The 14,280-nt window shown below is 51.8% G+C and overlaps 2 protein-coding genes across 2 annotated transcripts; one reads left to right on the forward strand and one right to left on the reverse strand.

The window, feature by feature from the left end:
• Nucleotides 1–6,003: 6,003 nt before the first annotated feature.
• SLC16A11 (solute carrier family 16 member 11) lies at nucleotides 6,004–7,910 on the forward strand. The gene is given in 5 exon segments (XM_023731026.1): nucleotides 6,004–6,057; nucleotides 6,059–6,278; nucleotides 6,542–6,685; nucleotides 6,830–7,594; nucleotides 7,681–7,910. Coding segments are annotated over 5 exon segments (1,413 nt in total).
• A 176-nt stretch (nucleotides 7,911–8,086) lies between these two features.
• SLC16A13 (solute carrier family 16 member 13) lies at nucleotides 8,087–13,022 on the reverse strand. The gene is made up of 4 exons (XM_004376064.2): nucleotides 12,427–13,022; nucleotides 12,149–12,292; nucleotides 10,765–11,502; nucleotides 8,087–9,264 (listed from the first exon to the last, which is right to left on the reverse strand). Exons 1-4 carry the CDS (start codon nucleotides 12,623–12,625, stop codon nucleotides 9,062–9,064), a joined length of 1,284 nt encoding a protein of 427 aa, XP_004376121.1. The 5' UTR covers nucleotides 12,626–13,022; the 3' UTR covers nucleotides 8,087–9,061.
• Nucleotides 13,023–14,280: the final 1,258 nt, after the last annotated feature.

Here is a 14,280-nt window from a genome sequence, read left to right on the forward strand (position 1 = left end):
GGGAGAGGGTTGACATGTCAGGGGGTTGTTAACCAATGTCATAAAACAATATGTGTACTACTGTTTAATGAGAAACTATTTGTTCTGTAAACCTTCACCTGAAGTACAATAAAAAAAATAAAAATAAAAAATAAACATGCATCTTCCTGGAGAGTTATATTTTTTCCTGAATATTTGAGAAGAAAAAGTTAAATAAAGCATTATGTTCCTATGAAAATATGCCCCAAAGACTATTATGAAGTAGAATGAAGTACAATGCAAAATTTCATGTAAATTTCCAATGCAAAACAAGATATTTTAAAGAAATCTCCCACTCACAAAAGGCCTATATCCCCAGACTCTGCGGGCTCCTCCAGCTGTGGCATGAGTCCTTTTTCTTCTGTATTCAGGCTCTACTATTAGCAAATGCTACTTCAATGGAAAATTTTGAGAAGCATCAGTCGCTGGGAGAAATCTAAATTCCTTAGCCTGGCCTTCAAGGCCGTTACTAATGGGACCCGGTGCCCCAGCAGAGCTTCGTCCTACACTGCTCTCCTATGCACTCTCTGTTCTCCACACAGCAGCTATTTACAGCTCCCCAAACAATCAACAATGTGCCGAGCTGGTTCATGCCTTTGTGCTTTCCCACAAGCTGCTCCCTTTGCCTGGAGTGCCCCCGCCCACACATCCATCTGGCAAACTCCTACTCATCCTTCAAGACCCAGCTCAAGTGGCTCCTCTTTTGTGAAGCCTTCCCAGCAGGCTTAAGCAGAGTGAGTCAGTTCCTCCCATGCACCACTCTACAGAGAATGTGCCTCCCTTATTGTACTGCCATTTCTTCTCTTTATGTGACTGTTTCTCTGACTGGATTGTGGGGGGCTGGGGGATAGACTGTATCTTACCCATATTTCCATCCCCAGACCTAAGCATAACAACTGGCATGGTTGTTGTCGTTGTTGTTAAGTGCCGTCGAGTTGGTTCCGACTCACAGCAACCCTATAGGACAGAGCAGAACTGCCCCATAGGATTTTCAAGGAGCGGCTGGTGGATTTGAACTGCTGACCTTTCGGTTAGCAGCCGAGCTCTTAACCACTGCGCCACCAGCGCTCCAAGCATAGCACCTGGCATGGTAGGTGTCTATAAATATTTTGTAGGAAGGATTAAATGAATAAAACTTATTGTGATTCCATTCTTCTCTTTTGCTTTTAGAGTCCAGATAGGGAGACCAGCATTTTCTTATGAACTTTGGAAAATGCTAAGGAAACCAGTGAATCACAGAGACAAAAAAAAAAAAAAAAACAGAAATCTTCGTTTAACCTCTTTATAGCCATTCACATTTTCTAACCCAAGTGATTTTATTGAGCACTCACAGAGCAACGTGGGAGGCGTTAGAAGTAGCCAGGTGGAGAAAAGGGAATGGCACTGGAGGGTCTATCCAGGAAGTCACAACAATAGCAGCAACAGAGCTAACACTATTAGTTCCAGGCACTTCCTTATGCATGTACACACAATGACTCCTTCAATACTCTTAAGAACCCTATTGGGTAGCTACTATAATCCACATCTGATGAGGACACAGAAGCACAGAGAAGCAGAGTAACTCGCTTATAGTCATGCAGCTAATAAGTAGCAGAGCTGGGATTCAAACCCAGACAGTCTAGCTCAGGAGTCCGTTCTCCCACCTTAACACTATATTACCTCCATATGCCTAAGATGTATACCAACAAAACCAGTTGCTGTTGAGTCACTTCCGACTCATGGTGACCCCATGTGTGTCAGAGTAGAACTGTGCTCCATAGAGTTTTCAACGGCTGTGTGACCTTTCAGAAGTAGCTCACCAGGCATTTCTTCCAAGGCACCTCAGGGTGACCTTGAACCACCAACCTTTTAGTTAGTAGCCGAGTGCATCAACCATTTGTGTCATGTACGCACTCCTTACTAACAACAGCTTTCAAGGCCTAAAGAACTGGCCCCCCACATTTTTCCTCTGTGACTCACCTGCTCCTCTCCCATCTAGCTCACTTCTCTATAGAAGAGCAAGTTGAGGATCCTTGTACCCACCAGACCTTCTCCCACCTCAGGGCTTGCACTTGCTGTGACTTCTGCTTGGAAAAGTCTTCCTCCCAGAGCCTCTCCCCTTCTTCAGACTCTTGCTCAGATATCACCTTCCCAGTCAGATCTTTCCTGACACCCTATTAAAATTTGACCCTATCCCACTTCGCTGGAAGTAGGTATTTTTCTCCACAGCACTTATCACCATGTGACATAATATATATTTTACTAATGTATTTTATTTATTAGCTGTCACCCACTAGACTGTAAGCTCTATGAGGACAGGGCTTTTTTGTCTGTTCACTTCTGTAGGCCTAGTATGTAGATACTCAGTTACTGATCTTTTGAAAGTAGGTTGTCAGGCCTTTCTCCCAAGATGCCTCTGGTTGACTTGTACCATCAACCTTTTGGTTAGTAGTGGAGTGCTTAACTGTTTGCACCACCCAGGAACTCTAAAAGATGTATTGTTGTTGTTGTGTGCCATTGAGTGGATTCCAACTCATATTGACCCTATAGGACAGAGCAGAATTGCCCCATAGATCACCAGGTCTTTTCTCCCTCGGAGCTGCTGGTGGGTTTAAACCTCCAACCTTTTGGTTAGCAGCTGAGCACTCAACCATTGCAACACCAGGGCTCCAGCAAAAGATGTATAGTGATGGTAGTTTTGGCTAAGAATATACGCAACATGAGGTAGAAGAGAAATGTGCCCTTTCGCAACCAATCACTCCAGTCCCAGGCTCTGAGAACCGAGAGGAGTTTTGGGTTGAATTGTGTCCTCCAAAACTACATCTTGTAAATCCTAACCCCTATACCTGTGGATGGAGCCCTGGTGGCACAGTGATTAAGAACTCAGCTGCTAAGCAAAAGGTGAATAGTTCGAATCCACCAGCCACTCCTTGGAAACCCTATGGGGCAGTTCTGCTCTGCCCTATAGGGTCACTATAGTCGGAATGGACTCGATGGCAACGGATTTGGTTTTTGGTTTTATACCTGTGGATGGAGCCTTGGTGGTATAGTGGTTGAGAGCTCAGCTGCTAACTGAAAGGTTGGAAGTTCAAATTCACCAGCCGCTCCTTGGAAGCCCTATGGGGCTGTTCTACCCTGTCCTATAGGGTTGCTATGAGTCGGAATGGACTCAATGGCAATGGGTTTGATGTTTTTGTTTGTTTGTTTTTTTTTTTTTTTATGGATACCTGTGGATGTAATCTCATCTGGGAATAAGGATATCTTTGTTATATTAATAAGACCATGTAAGTGTAGGGTGTGTCTTAAAACACTTTTTGAGATATAAAAGATGAGATTAGGCACAGAGAAAGCAAGGATAAACAGGGAAAGACATGCCATGCGGAGATCTCCAAGTAACACCAAGAAGAACACTAGAGAAGCTTCGACAAGAATTTTTCCTCAGAACTGACAGAGAGAGTCCCCCCTTAGAGCCAGCGCCCTAAACTCAGACTTCTAGCCTCCTAAACTGTGAGAAACTAAATTTCTGTTCTTTAAAACCACCCACTTGTGGTATTTCTGTTACAGCAGCACTAAGAAACTAAAGCACCCTGCATTTCTACTTTACCACGGAGAGGGAGCCATCTGAGTGGCCTCATTCAGTTGGAAGCAGAGTCCTCTGCCAGTATTCTCAGGAAGCAGCTCCCAGAATGGCAACCTGGGGTGGCTGAGACCCGGCTGGCTCCACCTCCCTGGTATCCTTTCGAAAACACTATCCCTTGCTGGAGAAACCGGTGGGGCCACTTTCCTAGCATGTACATGGCAGGCCCTTAAGACTTCATGGGCTCCTGTGCCCCATCTAGGGCATTTCAAGCAGACAGCACGGCATATGCAATAATCCAGGAGTGAGAAAAAGCCTGGTGCAGCCCTGGAGCAGGTGAGAAGCTAATGGCTGATGGGAGGGCCCAAGAGGGAGGAGGGGGAGGGAATGGAAAGGTAGCTTGGGTCTACTTGTGACTTTGAAAGGCCTTATACACCAAGTAGAGAAATTTCTTTTTATTTCCCAATAGGGCAATGGGAACCATCAAAAGTCATGCTGTATCTTTTAGGTTTACAGTTTCACCACTTAAGAAGCTATTTTTCTTTACTGAAATATACTTCCTTAACAATTAGGAAACACTGCCATCATGTGGCTCTTGGTTAATGCATCTCCAAACTTGAGTTGCTGAATTTTATGATAGTTTAATAATTAAATCAAAGACCACATCTCTTGATTTAAATAGCTGAAGTAAAGCAAGAAACCAAACTAAACCCGTTGTGGTCGAGTCGATTCTGATTCACAATGTTAGCTTGTAAAAAGGACACTTTTTCTAAAGTTTCTCAAGAAATCAATATCTCGGTTCAATTCTCTTGATTTCCTGTATTAAAAAAAAAAATTTCTAGTCCAAATCTTTAGATTCTGATAGAAAGGATCTTTTCTATCCCCAAACCAGTAAAAACAAATCAGTTGCCCTGGAGTCGATTCCAACTCATGGCGATCCCATGTGTGTCAGAGTAGAACTGTGCTCCGCAGGACTGATTTTCCAGAAGTAGACCACCAGGCCTTTCTTCTGAGGCACCTATGGGTGGACTCAAACCTCCAGGCTTTTGGTTAGCAGCCAGCTTTTAACTGCTTGCACCTTCCAGGGACTCCTTTTCTATTCCCAGGGACTCCTTTCTTTGAATCACAAGCCCTGCAAAACCGCCCATTTCAGAGCAGTTTGCTATCAAAGCTGTCTCCAGATCATCTCCCTCAACTATGGCGGATTCAAATTCAGCCCCAGGTGTGTTCTCCCTGTATGGTCCTGCAGTTGAACTGACCCAAGTTCAAATATTTCTGCCAGTTTTTAGCTGGGTGGCTTTGGGCAAGTCACCGAACCTCTCTGGGCCTTAGTTACTTCACCCCTAAAATGGAGATGGCACCTTCTTCGTAGGGTTATTGTGAGGCTGAAAAGATAACATATTTAAAATCAAAACTAAACCCACAGCCGTCAGTCGATCCGACTCATAGTGACCCCGTTTCCAAGGCTGTAAATCTCTACGGAAGCACACAGCCACATCTTTCTCCCGCGGAGCGGCTGGTGGGTTCCAATCGCCGACCTTTCGGTTAGCAGTCGATGGCTTTAACCACTGCGCGCCACCAGGGCTCCTTCACATATTTAAAAGATAACATAAAAAATATGTGCCTGGCACATCACACGTCCTCATAATGTCGGGATCCCCTTCCTCTTCCTTCTTGAGGGCATGTTATTTGAGCACAGAGCAGGCACTCAGTGGAGGTCTGCGCTTCGATACCCGAGATTTAGCTGGTCCTCAGCAACGTTCCCTGGGAATACAAACTCTCAGCCTCTCAGGATGTGGGGCGCCGCCCCTATTTCCACGCCTTGCCTACGGGCCCTGGCCTTGCCGGCGGCTGCAGTCCACGCGTCGCCGCCGTGCGCAGGAGCCGGCAGGTGCGTGGGCGTGAGCGGGGCGGGGTGGCATTCATTCTGTGCCACTGCCTTCCCGGGGGCTGGGGGTGTGTGCGGATAATTCAATCCCCGTGGGACTCAGCGTCTCGCCTCACCCGCAGCTCGGCGGATTGGCTGACTGTCTCAGCTCGCCCCCGCCCTCCGTACCCCCTGCGTCCCCAGGTGCCTCAGGCCCCTGTGGTGATCTCTGTTTACCGAGAGATCCCGTTCAAATTCGGCTCCTTCTCGGCTCTCGCTCCCCTCCGGGGCCCCGCCCGCCCGGGAAGCGGGCCGACAACCCGGCCGAAACTTCCTCGCCCTTCCCCTCCCCCCACCGCCCGGAGAGGTCGGGTAAGGGGGAAAGTGGGTGTGGGGGAGGGGGAGTCCCAGGCCTGGGGGATCCGGCTGTCCCCGTCCCGGTGCCTCACGCAGACCCAGAAGCGCCATCTCCAGGCCTGGTTCTCGCTGCCCCCGCCCCTGCTCTGTCGTCTCGGGGTGACGTGCCCACCCCGGGCTGGCAGCCAGAGGCTGAATCTCAGGGATGCCAGGTCCCTAGCGGAGGCACAGACGAGGAGACCACTCTCATAGGTGTTTCTCCACCCCCGCAGACGGCGATGACCCCCAAGCCGGCCGGACCCCCGGACGGGGGCTGGGGCTGGGTGGTTGCGGCCTCAGCCTTCGCGGTGAATGGGCTCTCGTACGGGATGTTACGCTCGCTGGGCCTTGCCCTCCCTGACTTCGCCGAGCACTTCGACCGAAGTGCTCAGGACACTGCGTGGGTCAGCGCCCTGGCCCTGGCAGTGCAGCAAGCAGCCAGTGAGGGGGGGCCCCCAGGAGGGAGGCGGGAATGAGGGTGGAGAGGCGGTGAGTGTAGTGGTGGGGGACCCGCCAGGCGACCAGACAACCTGAGACAGGGCGACCAGTGGAACCCAGTTCTAGAGTGTAGCGGGTGTTGGAGGTCAAGGGGAGGAACTATTGGGCCGGGGGAGGAACTTAGGCCAGTCAAACAGCCAACGAGAAGTGTAGCGCCGAGTTTGGGGTTCAGGGGCGTGTCTTCCACTGACTCCGCCCCCCTCTAGGCCCGGTGGGCAGCGCCCTGAGCACCCGCTGGGGGGCACGTCCCGTGGTAATGTTTGGGGGCGTCCTCACCTCTCTCGGCTTCGTCTTCTCGGCTTTCGCCCGCAATCTGCTGCACCTCTACCTCGGTCTGGGCCTCCTCGCTGGTGAGGGGCTGCGGGAATGCCCGGGTCCTTAAAGGATGAAGATGGGGGAGCGAACTCGGTGGGGGCCTGCTGCGGGGAGCAAGGCTGGGGATGCTGGGGCAGGCACCCTGGTCCCTGCCCTCACTCCGCCCTATCCATTCGCAGGCTCCGGCTGGGCCCTGGTGTTCGCCCCTGCCCTGGGTACCCTCTCTCGTTACTTCTCGCGCCGTCGAGTCCTGGCAGTGGGGCTGGCGCTCACTGGCAACGGGGCCGCTTCTCTGCTCCTGGCGCCGGCCTTGCAGCTCCTCCTTGACACTTTCGGCTGGCGCGGCGCCCTGCTCCTCCTTGGCGCCACCACTCTCCACCTCACCCCTTGTGGCGCCCTCCTGCGACCCCTGGCCCTCCCCGGCGACCCTCCGGCTTCCTCTCGCGGGCCCCTAGGGGCCCTCGGCCTCAGTCTCTTCACTCGCCCGGCCTTCTCGGTCTTTGCTCTGGGCACGGCCCTGGTGGGGTGCGGATACTTCGTCCCCTACGTACACTTGGCCCCCCACGCCTTAGATCGGGGTCTGGGGGGTTACGGGGCCGCGCTGGTGGTTGCGGTGGCTGCGGTGGGGGATGCGGTCGCCCGGCTGGTGTGCGGGTGGCTGGCGGACCAGGGCTGGGTGCCCCTCTCGCGGCTGCTGGCGGTGTTCGGGGCTCTGACAGGCCTGGGGCTGCTGGCGGTGGGACTGGTGCCAGTGTCGGGCAGCGAGGGCTGGGGGGGGCCTCTGCTGGCAGCGGCTGGGGCCTACGGGCTGAGCGCCGGAAGTTACGCCCCACTGGTTTTCGGGGTGCTTCCGGGGCTAGTGGGCATCGGAGGCGTTGTGCAGGCCACGGGGTTGGTGATGATGCTGATGAGCCTCGGGGGGCTCCTGGGCCCTCCCCTGTCAGGTAAGGGCCTGAGCCAGCAGATCCACTCCTAACCGCCTCTGCCCCCGGGGTCCGACGCTTCTAAGTTCCTTTACTCTTCCTCTCAGGCTTCCTAAGGGATGAGACAGGAGACTTCACCGCCTCCTTCCTCACGTGCGGCTCCTTCATCCTTTCCGGCAGCTTCATCTACATGGGGCTGCCCAGGGCGCTGCCCTCCTGTGGTCCAGCTTCACGTCCAGCCACCCCACCGCCTGAGAGGGGGGAGCTGCTCCCCGTTCCTCAGGTTGCCCTGCTCTCCCCCAGAAGTCCCCACCCCACTCTGGACACCACTTGTTGATCATTTTCTTGTTTGAGCCCCTCCCCCAATAAAGAATTTCTATTCTTTTTTTCCTGCAAGCTCCACTGTTAGCCAGTCTAGGGCCCTGGAAACATCCTATTTAAAACATCCAAAAAACCTGTTTGAAAGGACCAGGATTCCAACAGGCCTTGGGGGGGGGGGCACCTGTCGTCCAGCCTGTTAAATCTTCTTTCCCCAAATTCTTGTTGTCATAATAGAGAATCTTTGAGAAGTTTTCTGCCGGTCAGCGGCAGTCTATTGGAAGAGGGGAGGAGGGCTTATGGGTGCTATCTGTCACATCCTAGTTTCTCCCGAGTATCCAGATCTCCCAAACTGTTGGCCTGCATTTCACTCTCCTTCTACTGGCCTGCTTAACAAAAGGTCCGCAGTTCAAATCCACCAGCTGCTTCTTGAAAACCCTATTGGGCAGTTCTACTCTGTCTTATAGGGTCAATATGAGTTGGAATGGACTCCGTGGCACCAGTTTGGTTTTCCTTTCCTACTGGCCTGAGGAAAATACAGGAATCCCAGATTCAGCTCTTTACCCTTCTTCCAAACTATCCCCTGCTATTCTCTTAATTTCTTTTCTAAGTCACAGGGGATAGTGGGATAAAGGAAGGTAAGTGGGTAGGAGGCCCAGAGAGCAGAGTTCAGGGTTCAAATGCTCTGGGTCATCAGAGCTTCTGGACACCAGCCCCTCTACTCCCCAGCCATGACTCCATTTAGCTAAACCAAACAGATGGGTCCCAGATCTGCTTGAGGTTATGATTGTTATCCAGTTTTCTTATCAGTTATATTTCAAAGGGACATTCCTGTTTCCCAAACATCTTTGTCTTCAGAGAAGAAGCTTAGAAGCAACACTAGAGATAAAACATGTTAAGCCTCTTTGGCCTTTGATTTCCACAGCTGATTCACAAATCAGTGGGGCAGGTTGAACTCTGGATCCTAAAGAAAATGTTGGTGGAGCGAAGAAGACAGAGTCCTCAACAAAATACAAAGGGTTGGCACGCATATCACAGGTACCTCACACCTGCTCTGGAGGAGGCAGATGAAGAGGCTTAAGGCACTGTGGTTCCATGGGGGCCAAGATGGGGCAGGAGAAGAAGACCTGGAGCTCTGGCTTTCTGGACCTGACTGCCCCTCCTTGGAGTTCAGTCCTCTGCTAGACCCTCCCTGGGCAGAGGGACTTTGGTATCCAGGGCCTCTGTCACAAGGTCTTGGGGCCTGGAGGTAGATGGTGAGAAGCAGGAGAAGAAACCAGGCAGGGTGATGAGAACTCCGCTCCCTGCAAGGAGGAAGGCCCCAGCCACCACAAAAGAAGCTGTGTAGTTGCCTGTCACATCCCGGAGGTAACCTAGGCCCAAGAGAGAAAGAATACACATGGATGATCTGTTCCCTGGGGCTGATGGCTAAGACACATTTTTGGGTGAAGGCAAGAAATAAGCCTTAACTTATCCATCTTGGAAGAGTTGAATTCCAAAGGTTGGATTGGATGGAGAACTGTGGTTCACCAGGGGCCTCAAAAGGTAATTTCAACCCCTTTCCTGCCTTCAGAAAGGACTTCCAAACCAGCCAGTGGGGATTTGAGGATCTAGATGGAGTCAGCCATGCCTGTGCCTTTGTTTCTGGCAATGGTAGCCCTTCTCCACCTTCAGTTAATAGTTAAGAGGAAAATGTTACGGGTTTGAAGGTTCTGGCATCTTGAGCCTGGAGAGCTTTGACCAGATGGCTCAGATACCTGGGCTGGAGCCCAGTGTGCCAAGGGAAAGGGAAGACACTGTGGCATGCTAAGTGTGTCCAGGCCCAACCAGGTTCTCTAAAAACCCAAGCTATAGGCACCTTGCTAAGGGTTACACTTAGCTCCCTGTGTCTTTCCACTCGATTTCCCAGCCCCAGTTTTCTTTGCCTCATGGGTCCATTTCAGAGCTACTATGAATGGCCATGCAGGCTGTGTACTGTATAATACCGGGGGGTGGTGTTCACACTCTAATGTGAGTAATACCCCCTTCAATCAGTGGCATCACTAGCGTTGGTGTTACCCAGTGCGGTAACTCATGGTGTTACCCCCTCTGCCCCATGGACCGCCTTGTGTACCAGACCATACAGAATCCTTAGTAATGTTTTTTGTACTACTGTTACTCGTAAATCATAATTCCTGTATATCACTCCTTTTCCTTTGATTACTACTTCATTCTCAAAAAAGTTATTGATATAGGTGTACAGATACTAATTACCCCAATATTGTAGCTAAAATGCCACAAATTTGACAAAATCAGCGACTATAAAAACACCGTCAGCAACTAGAACAACAGTGGGTGCCTATAGTACAAACCTGTAGCACGTGCCTGTAGCACCTGCTGATGAAACGAAGTGATTTGAATCGTCATTTTAATTGGGTAATAATGACAGTTCTGACTGGAGGGCATTCAACCCGTTGCCGTCGAGTAGATTCCAACTCATAGTGGCCCTATAGGACAGAGTAGAACTGCCCTCTTAGAGTTTCCAAGAGCAGCTGGTGGATTTGAACTGCTAACCTTTTGGTTAGCGGCCAAGCTCTGAATCGTTCAAAAAGTAAATTAGCATAGAGTTTTAGCCTTGTAGTTATATTGATACATGTAAGCCGAGCTTATGAAAAATGGTTTTGTTGTTATAACTAACTACAGGGATATTTTTATAAAAAAAAATAATTTGCTGCTGAAACACTGCACAAAAATTTTATAGACAGTCTTTTTGGTGTCAAGCCCTCTGACTGTCACCCAGTGTGGTCTGCATCCCCTGTACTGCCCTGTGATACTACTGCCTCCAATTGTGCAACATGGCACCCTGGCCCACCAGGTAACCTCATTCCCCTTACCTGACAGAGGAGCCCCCAGCAGCCCCCCGATGCTCTCTACCATCTGCACCAATCCTAGGCCAAAGTATATCCTTCCAGTTCCCACCAGTTCGGGCAGTACGGAGAAAGCCACTGGGGTCAGGGCTCCTGACGTGAAGCCGTAGGCCACAGCCAGAGCCACCAGTGCTGTGGGAGCCTGAGCCACGGGGAATAGGGCCAGTGACACCCCGGTCAGGGTGGTCCAGAACATCAGGAGTCTTGACACCGGCCCTGGGATTGCATCTCCCAGCCACCCGGAGGCTACACGCCCCACAAGGTCAGAAATAGCAGCCACTGAGAGTAGGAAGGCAGCAGACAGTGGGTCCCAATTCAGGTCCTGGAGATGGGCCACCAGGTGGATGTAGGGAATGAAGTAGCCAGTGTTGATCAGGGTGAGGGCGACAGTGTAGCGCAGGTAGGGGCCATGATGGAGGAGGGAGGCGAGTTGGGCCCTAGGGCCACCCACAGCAGGGTCCTCAGCCAGGGAGAGGGGGCGGAGGAGAGCACCACAGGCCAGCAGGTGGAGGGAGAGGGCAGATACCAGCAGTAGGGACCCCCGCCAGGCATAGTGGTTAAGCAGCCACTGGAAGAGGGGGGCAAAGGCAAAGGAGGAGAGGCCCACGCCTGTCAGTGCCAGCCCCATGGCTAGGGATCGACGGTGAGAGAAGTAACGAGACAGGCAGGCCAGGGTCGGAGTGAAGGTCAAGGCCCAGCCAGAGCCTGCCAAAAAGGAAGAAATAGGGGTTGAGAGACTTAGACGGCTCAGAGTCCTCAGTAATCCCAACACTGCCCAGCAGCAGAATGTAGCACTGATTTAGGAGTCTCAAAGACCTGGGTTAAAGTCCTGGTTTTGATACTTTCTGTGGGACCTTGTGTGTGTTTACTTAACCTCTCAGCCTCAATCTCCTCATCTGCAAAATAGGTACAATATATCTCAGGATTGTGGAGGTTTAGAGATAATGTTTGTAAAGTAACTAGCACAGAACTTTCGATTTAGATGCCGGCTCTACCATTTCTGGCTGTGTGACATTTCTTTACCAAGTTGCATAACCTTTTAAAGTCTTTCTTCATCTGTACATAGGATAATGATATCTATTTCACAGCCAGAGAACCTGGCATGATATTATAGTAGTACTTCTTTCTACACTCCAGACCCACTAGCCCTGATTTTCTATATTCTGATTCATCATCTTTGAATTATTTCCCTACCGTGTTTATCAGAGTAGTCATCCCCCTACGAATTCCCTTCTGGGCATAAGTGCTAGCCATATTCTCCCCAAGACTTTTGGAAGGAGCAGGAAGAGTGTGAAAATTCAGAGGTCAAGACCCAGGCATTTCAGTCTCCTGCTTTTGCCCAAGGGCTCACCTGAAAGCAGCCCAATACTCAGGTATAGGTGAGTCAAGGAGGTAGCAAAGGAGGCGAGCAACATCCCCAGCGCAGCCAAGATGCCCCCGGCCATCACCACGGGCCTGGGCCCGAACTTCGTGCTCAGGGCACTGCCCACTGGGCCTGGAGAAGAGCAAGGGGTTCTGCGAGAAGATCTCAGGAGTCCTTCCCCAAGCATCCCCCCCCCCCCGCCCTGTCCCCGCATCCCCTCTCCCTTCCAAGGGACGCAGGACTCTGGACCCAGGCGCAGCACTCACTCCCAAACTGCTGTACAGCGATTCCTATGGAGGCGATCCAGGAGACGCGCGCCGCCCTCTCCTCAAACGCCGCCACAAACTCCACGAAGAAGACGCCGAAGGAGCGGAGCACCCCGAACACCAGCGCTGACTGGAAGAACGCTGAGAGCACCACCATCCACCCCCAGCCCCCGTCTGGGGGCTCAGCCCTGCGCACCATCTGGGCGGTACCAGGGCTGCTGCTACTAGAGACCGGGCTCAGGACGCTCTACCTCTGCCCACCCCGCCAGCCACCTAGCCGAGCGGCTCGGAGCCGAGCGGGGAAGGAGAGGCTGGTAGAGAAGAAGGTAGTGACGTGAGCTTGAAAGCTGCAGGGAGCGGCGACAGGCGACTGCGACTTTCCCCTAGAGGGGCGCTAGAAAAGGGGAGACCCAGCCGGAACCGGCTGGGCATTAAGCGCCTGGGGGTGTGGATCCTCAGGCCAGGGCGGTAGAGCCCAGGCCTAGGGCCGGCAGATGGCAGCGGGGCCAAGGTTTAGGCTGGGAGCCGGAGGGCGGGACTGAGTTTGGGCCACACCCCTCCGGCGCCGAAGTCTCCCTTTGTATTCTCTATCTTATTACTGGAGATGTCAGCACCTGACCCATCCCTGCCAACATCCTGGTCCACAGCTCGCCAATGAGGACGCAGGACTTCTAAGCAGGGGGTGGGGCTAGAAGGTAGGATGGGATTTAGGGCTTTGCGCCGGACAGGGTGAGTAAGGCGCATGCGTTAAGGGGGGCATTAGAGGCCGACTAGATAAACGATCGTTGTCCCGCAGGGACCTACTGGGCGTTCCTTCCAATTCTGTCGTTAATCTTGCGGGCCAGTTTCCCCAGATTTCAGAACCAAGATCCGCATGTAAAGAGTCCATGAGCAGTGGGAGGGTCAGGGGGGCTGATGGGTAAACTGGTTCAGGAGTGGAAAGTGCTCAGTTGCTTAATGAGGGGTGCAGGAGTTCCAAGTCTTCGGTGGGGTGGGGGAGAGGAGTTATGAGATGAGACTCAGCCGACATTCTAGGCTGAGCTCCTGAGGCGCTAAGTCAGCTCCTACAATCTAAACGCCTAGATTCCCTGAATCCTTGAGGGGTTCAAAGGACAAGGGAAGAGAGAAAGGGAAGGGGCTGGTGGACTCCTGGTGGGAATTCTCCATTCTGTTCCCACCAACAGGAAATATACAGGTCACAGAAACCGAAAATAGCCGAGAGGAAGGGCGTCTGTGAGTTCACTGAGGGCCCCACCAACACCACCTACCCCTTCCTCAGTGGAGCTGGAACCTTTTCCTCTACCCTAGTAACAGCCATTTCCTAACCATATTTTTTTTTTTTTTTTTTCAATTTCATGGTGGAAAGACTAAAGAGACAACCCATGACCCTGGCCACTGGAGCAGTCAGCCCCTCCTACCTTCCCAGTACCCAGGCTCCTAGCAAGTACACCCCAGTCCCTCCGCTGTAAATAAAACCAAATAAAACCCATTGCTGTCAGTTGACTCTGACTCATACTGACCTGTAAGACAGAGTAAAACTGCCCCATAGGGTTTCCAAGGAGCAGCTGGTGGATTCGAACTGCTGACCTTTTGGTTAGCAGCCAAATGCTTAACCACTATGCCACCAGGGCTCCCCCTCAGCTACGTATAGCACCAAATTCTGTCTTAGGTATCTAGTGCTGCTATAGCAGAAATACAAGTGGATGGTTTTAGCAAACAAAAATGTATCCTCTCACAGTTTAGGAGGCTAGAAGTCTGAAATCAGGGTGCTGGCTTTAGGGCAAGGCTTTCTCTCTGTGTTGGTGCTGGGGGAAGGTCCTTATCTCCTTTCAACAACTGTAGGCCTGGCATTCT

This window comes from Trichechus manatus, unplaced genomic scaffold (genome assembly GCF_000243295.1).
Source record: "Trichechus manatus latirostris isolate Lorelei unplaced genomic scaffold, TriManLat1.0 scaffold00040, whole genome shotgun sequence".
Classification (NCBI taxonomy): Eukaryota; Metazoa; Chordata; class Mammalia; order Sirenia; family Trichechidae; genus Trichechus; species Trichechus manatus.

Bases quoted from the DNA above. Each gene is read 5' to 3' on its own strand.
- SLC16A13 (XM_004376064.2), bottom strand. From the start codon at position 12,625: ATGGTGCGCAGGGCTGAGCCCCCAGACGGGGGCTGGGGGTGGATGGTG. The intron at 11,503-12,148 runs GTGAGCCCTTGG...CCTTTTTGGCAG, and splicing joins GAGTATTGGGCTGCTTTCAG to GCTCTGGCTGGGCCTTGACC. The intron at 9,265-10,764 runs GTAAGGGGAATG...TCTTGGGCCTAG, and splicing joins GCTGGGGGCTCCTCTGTCAG to GTTACCTCCGGGATGTGACA.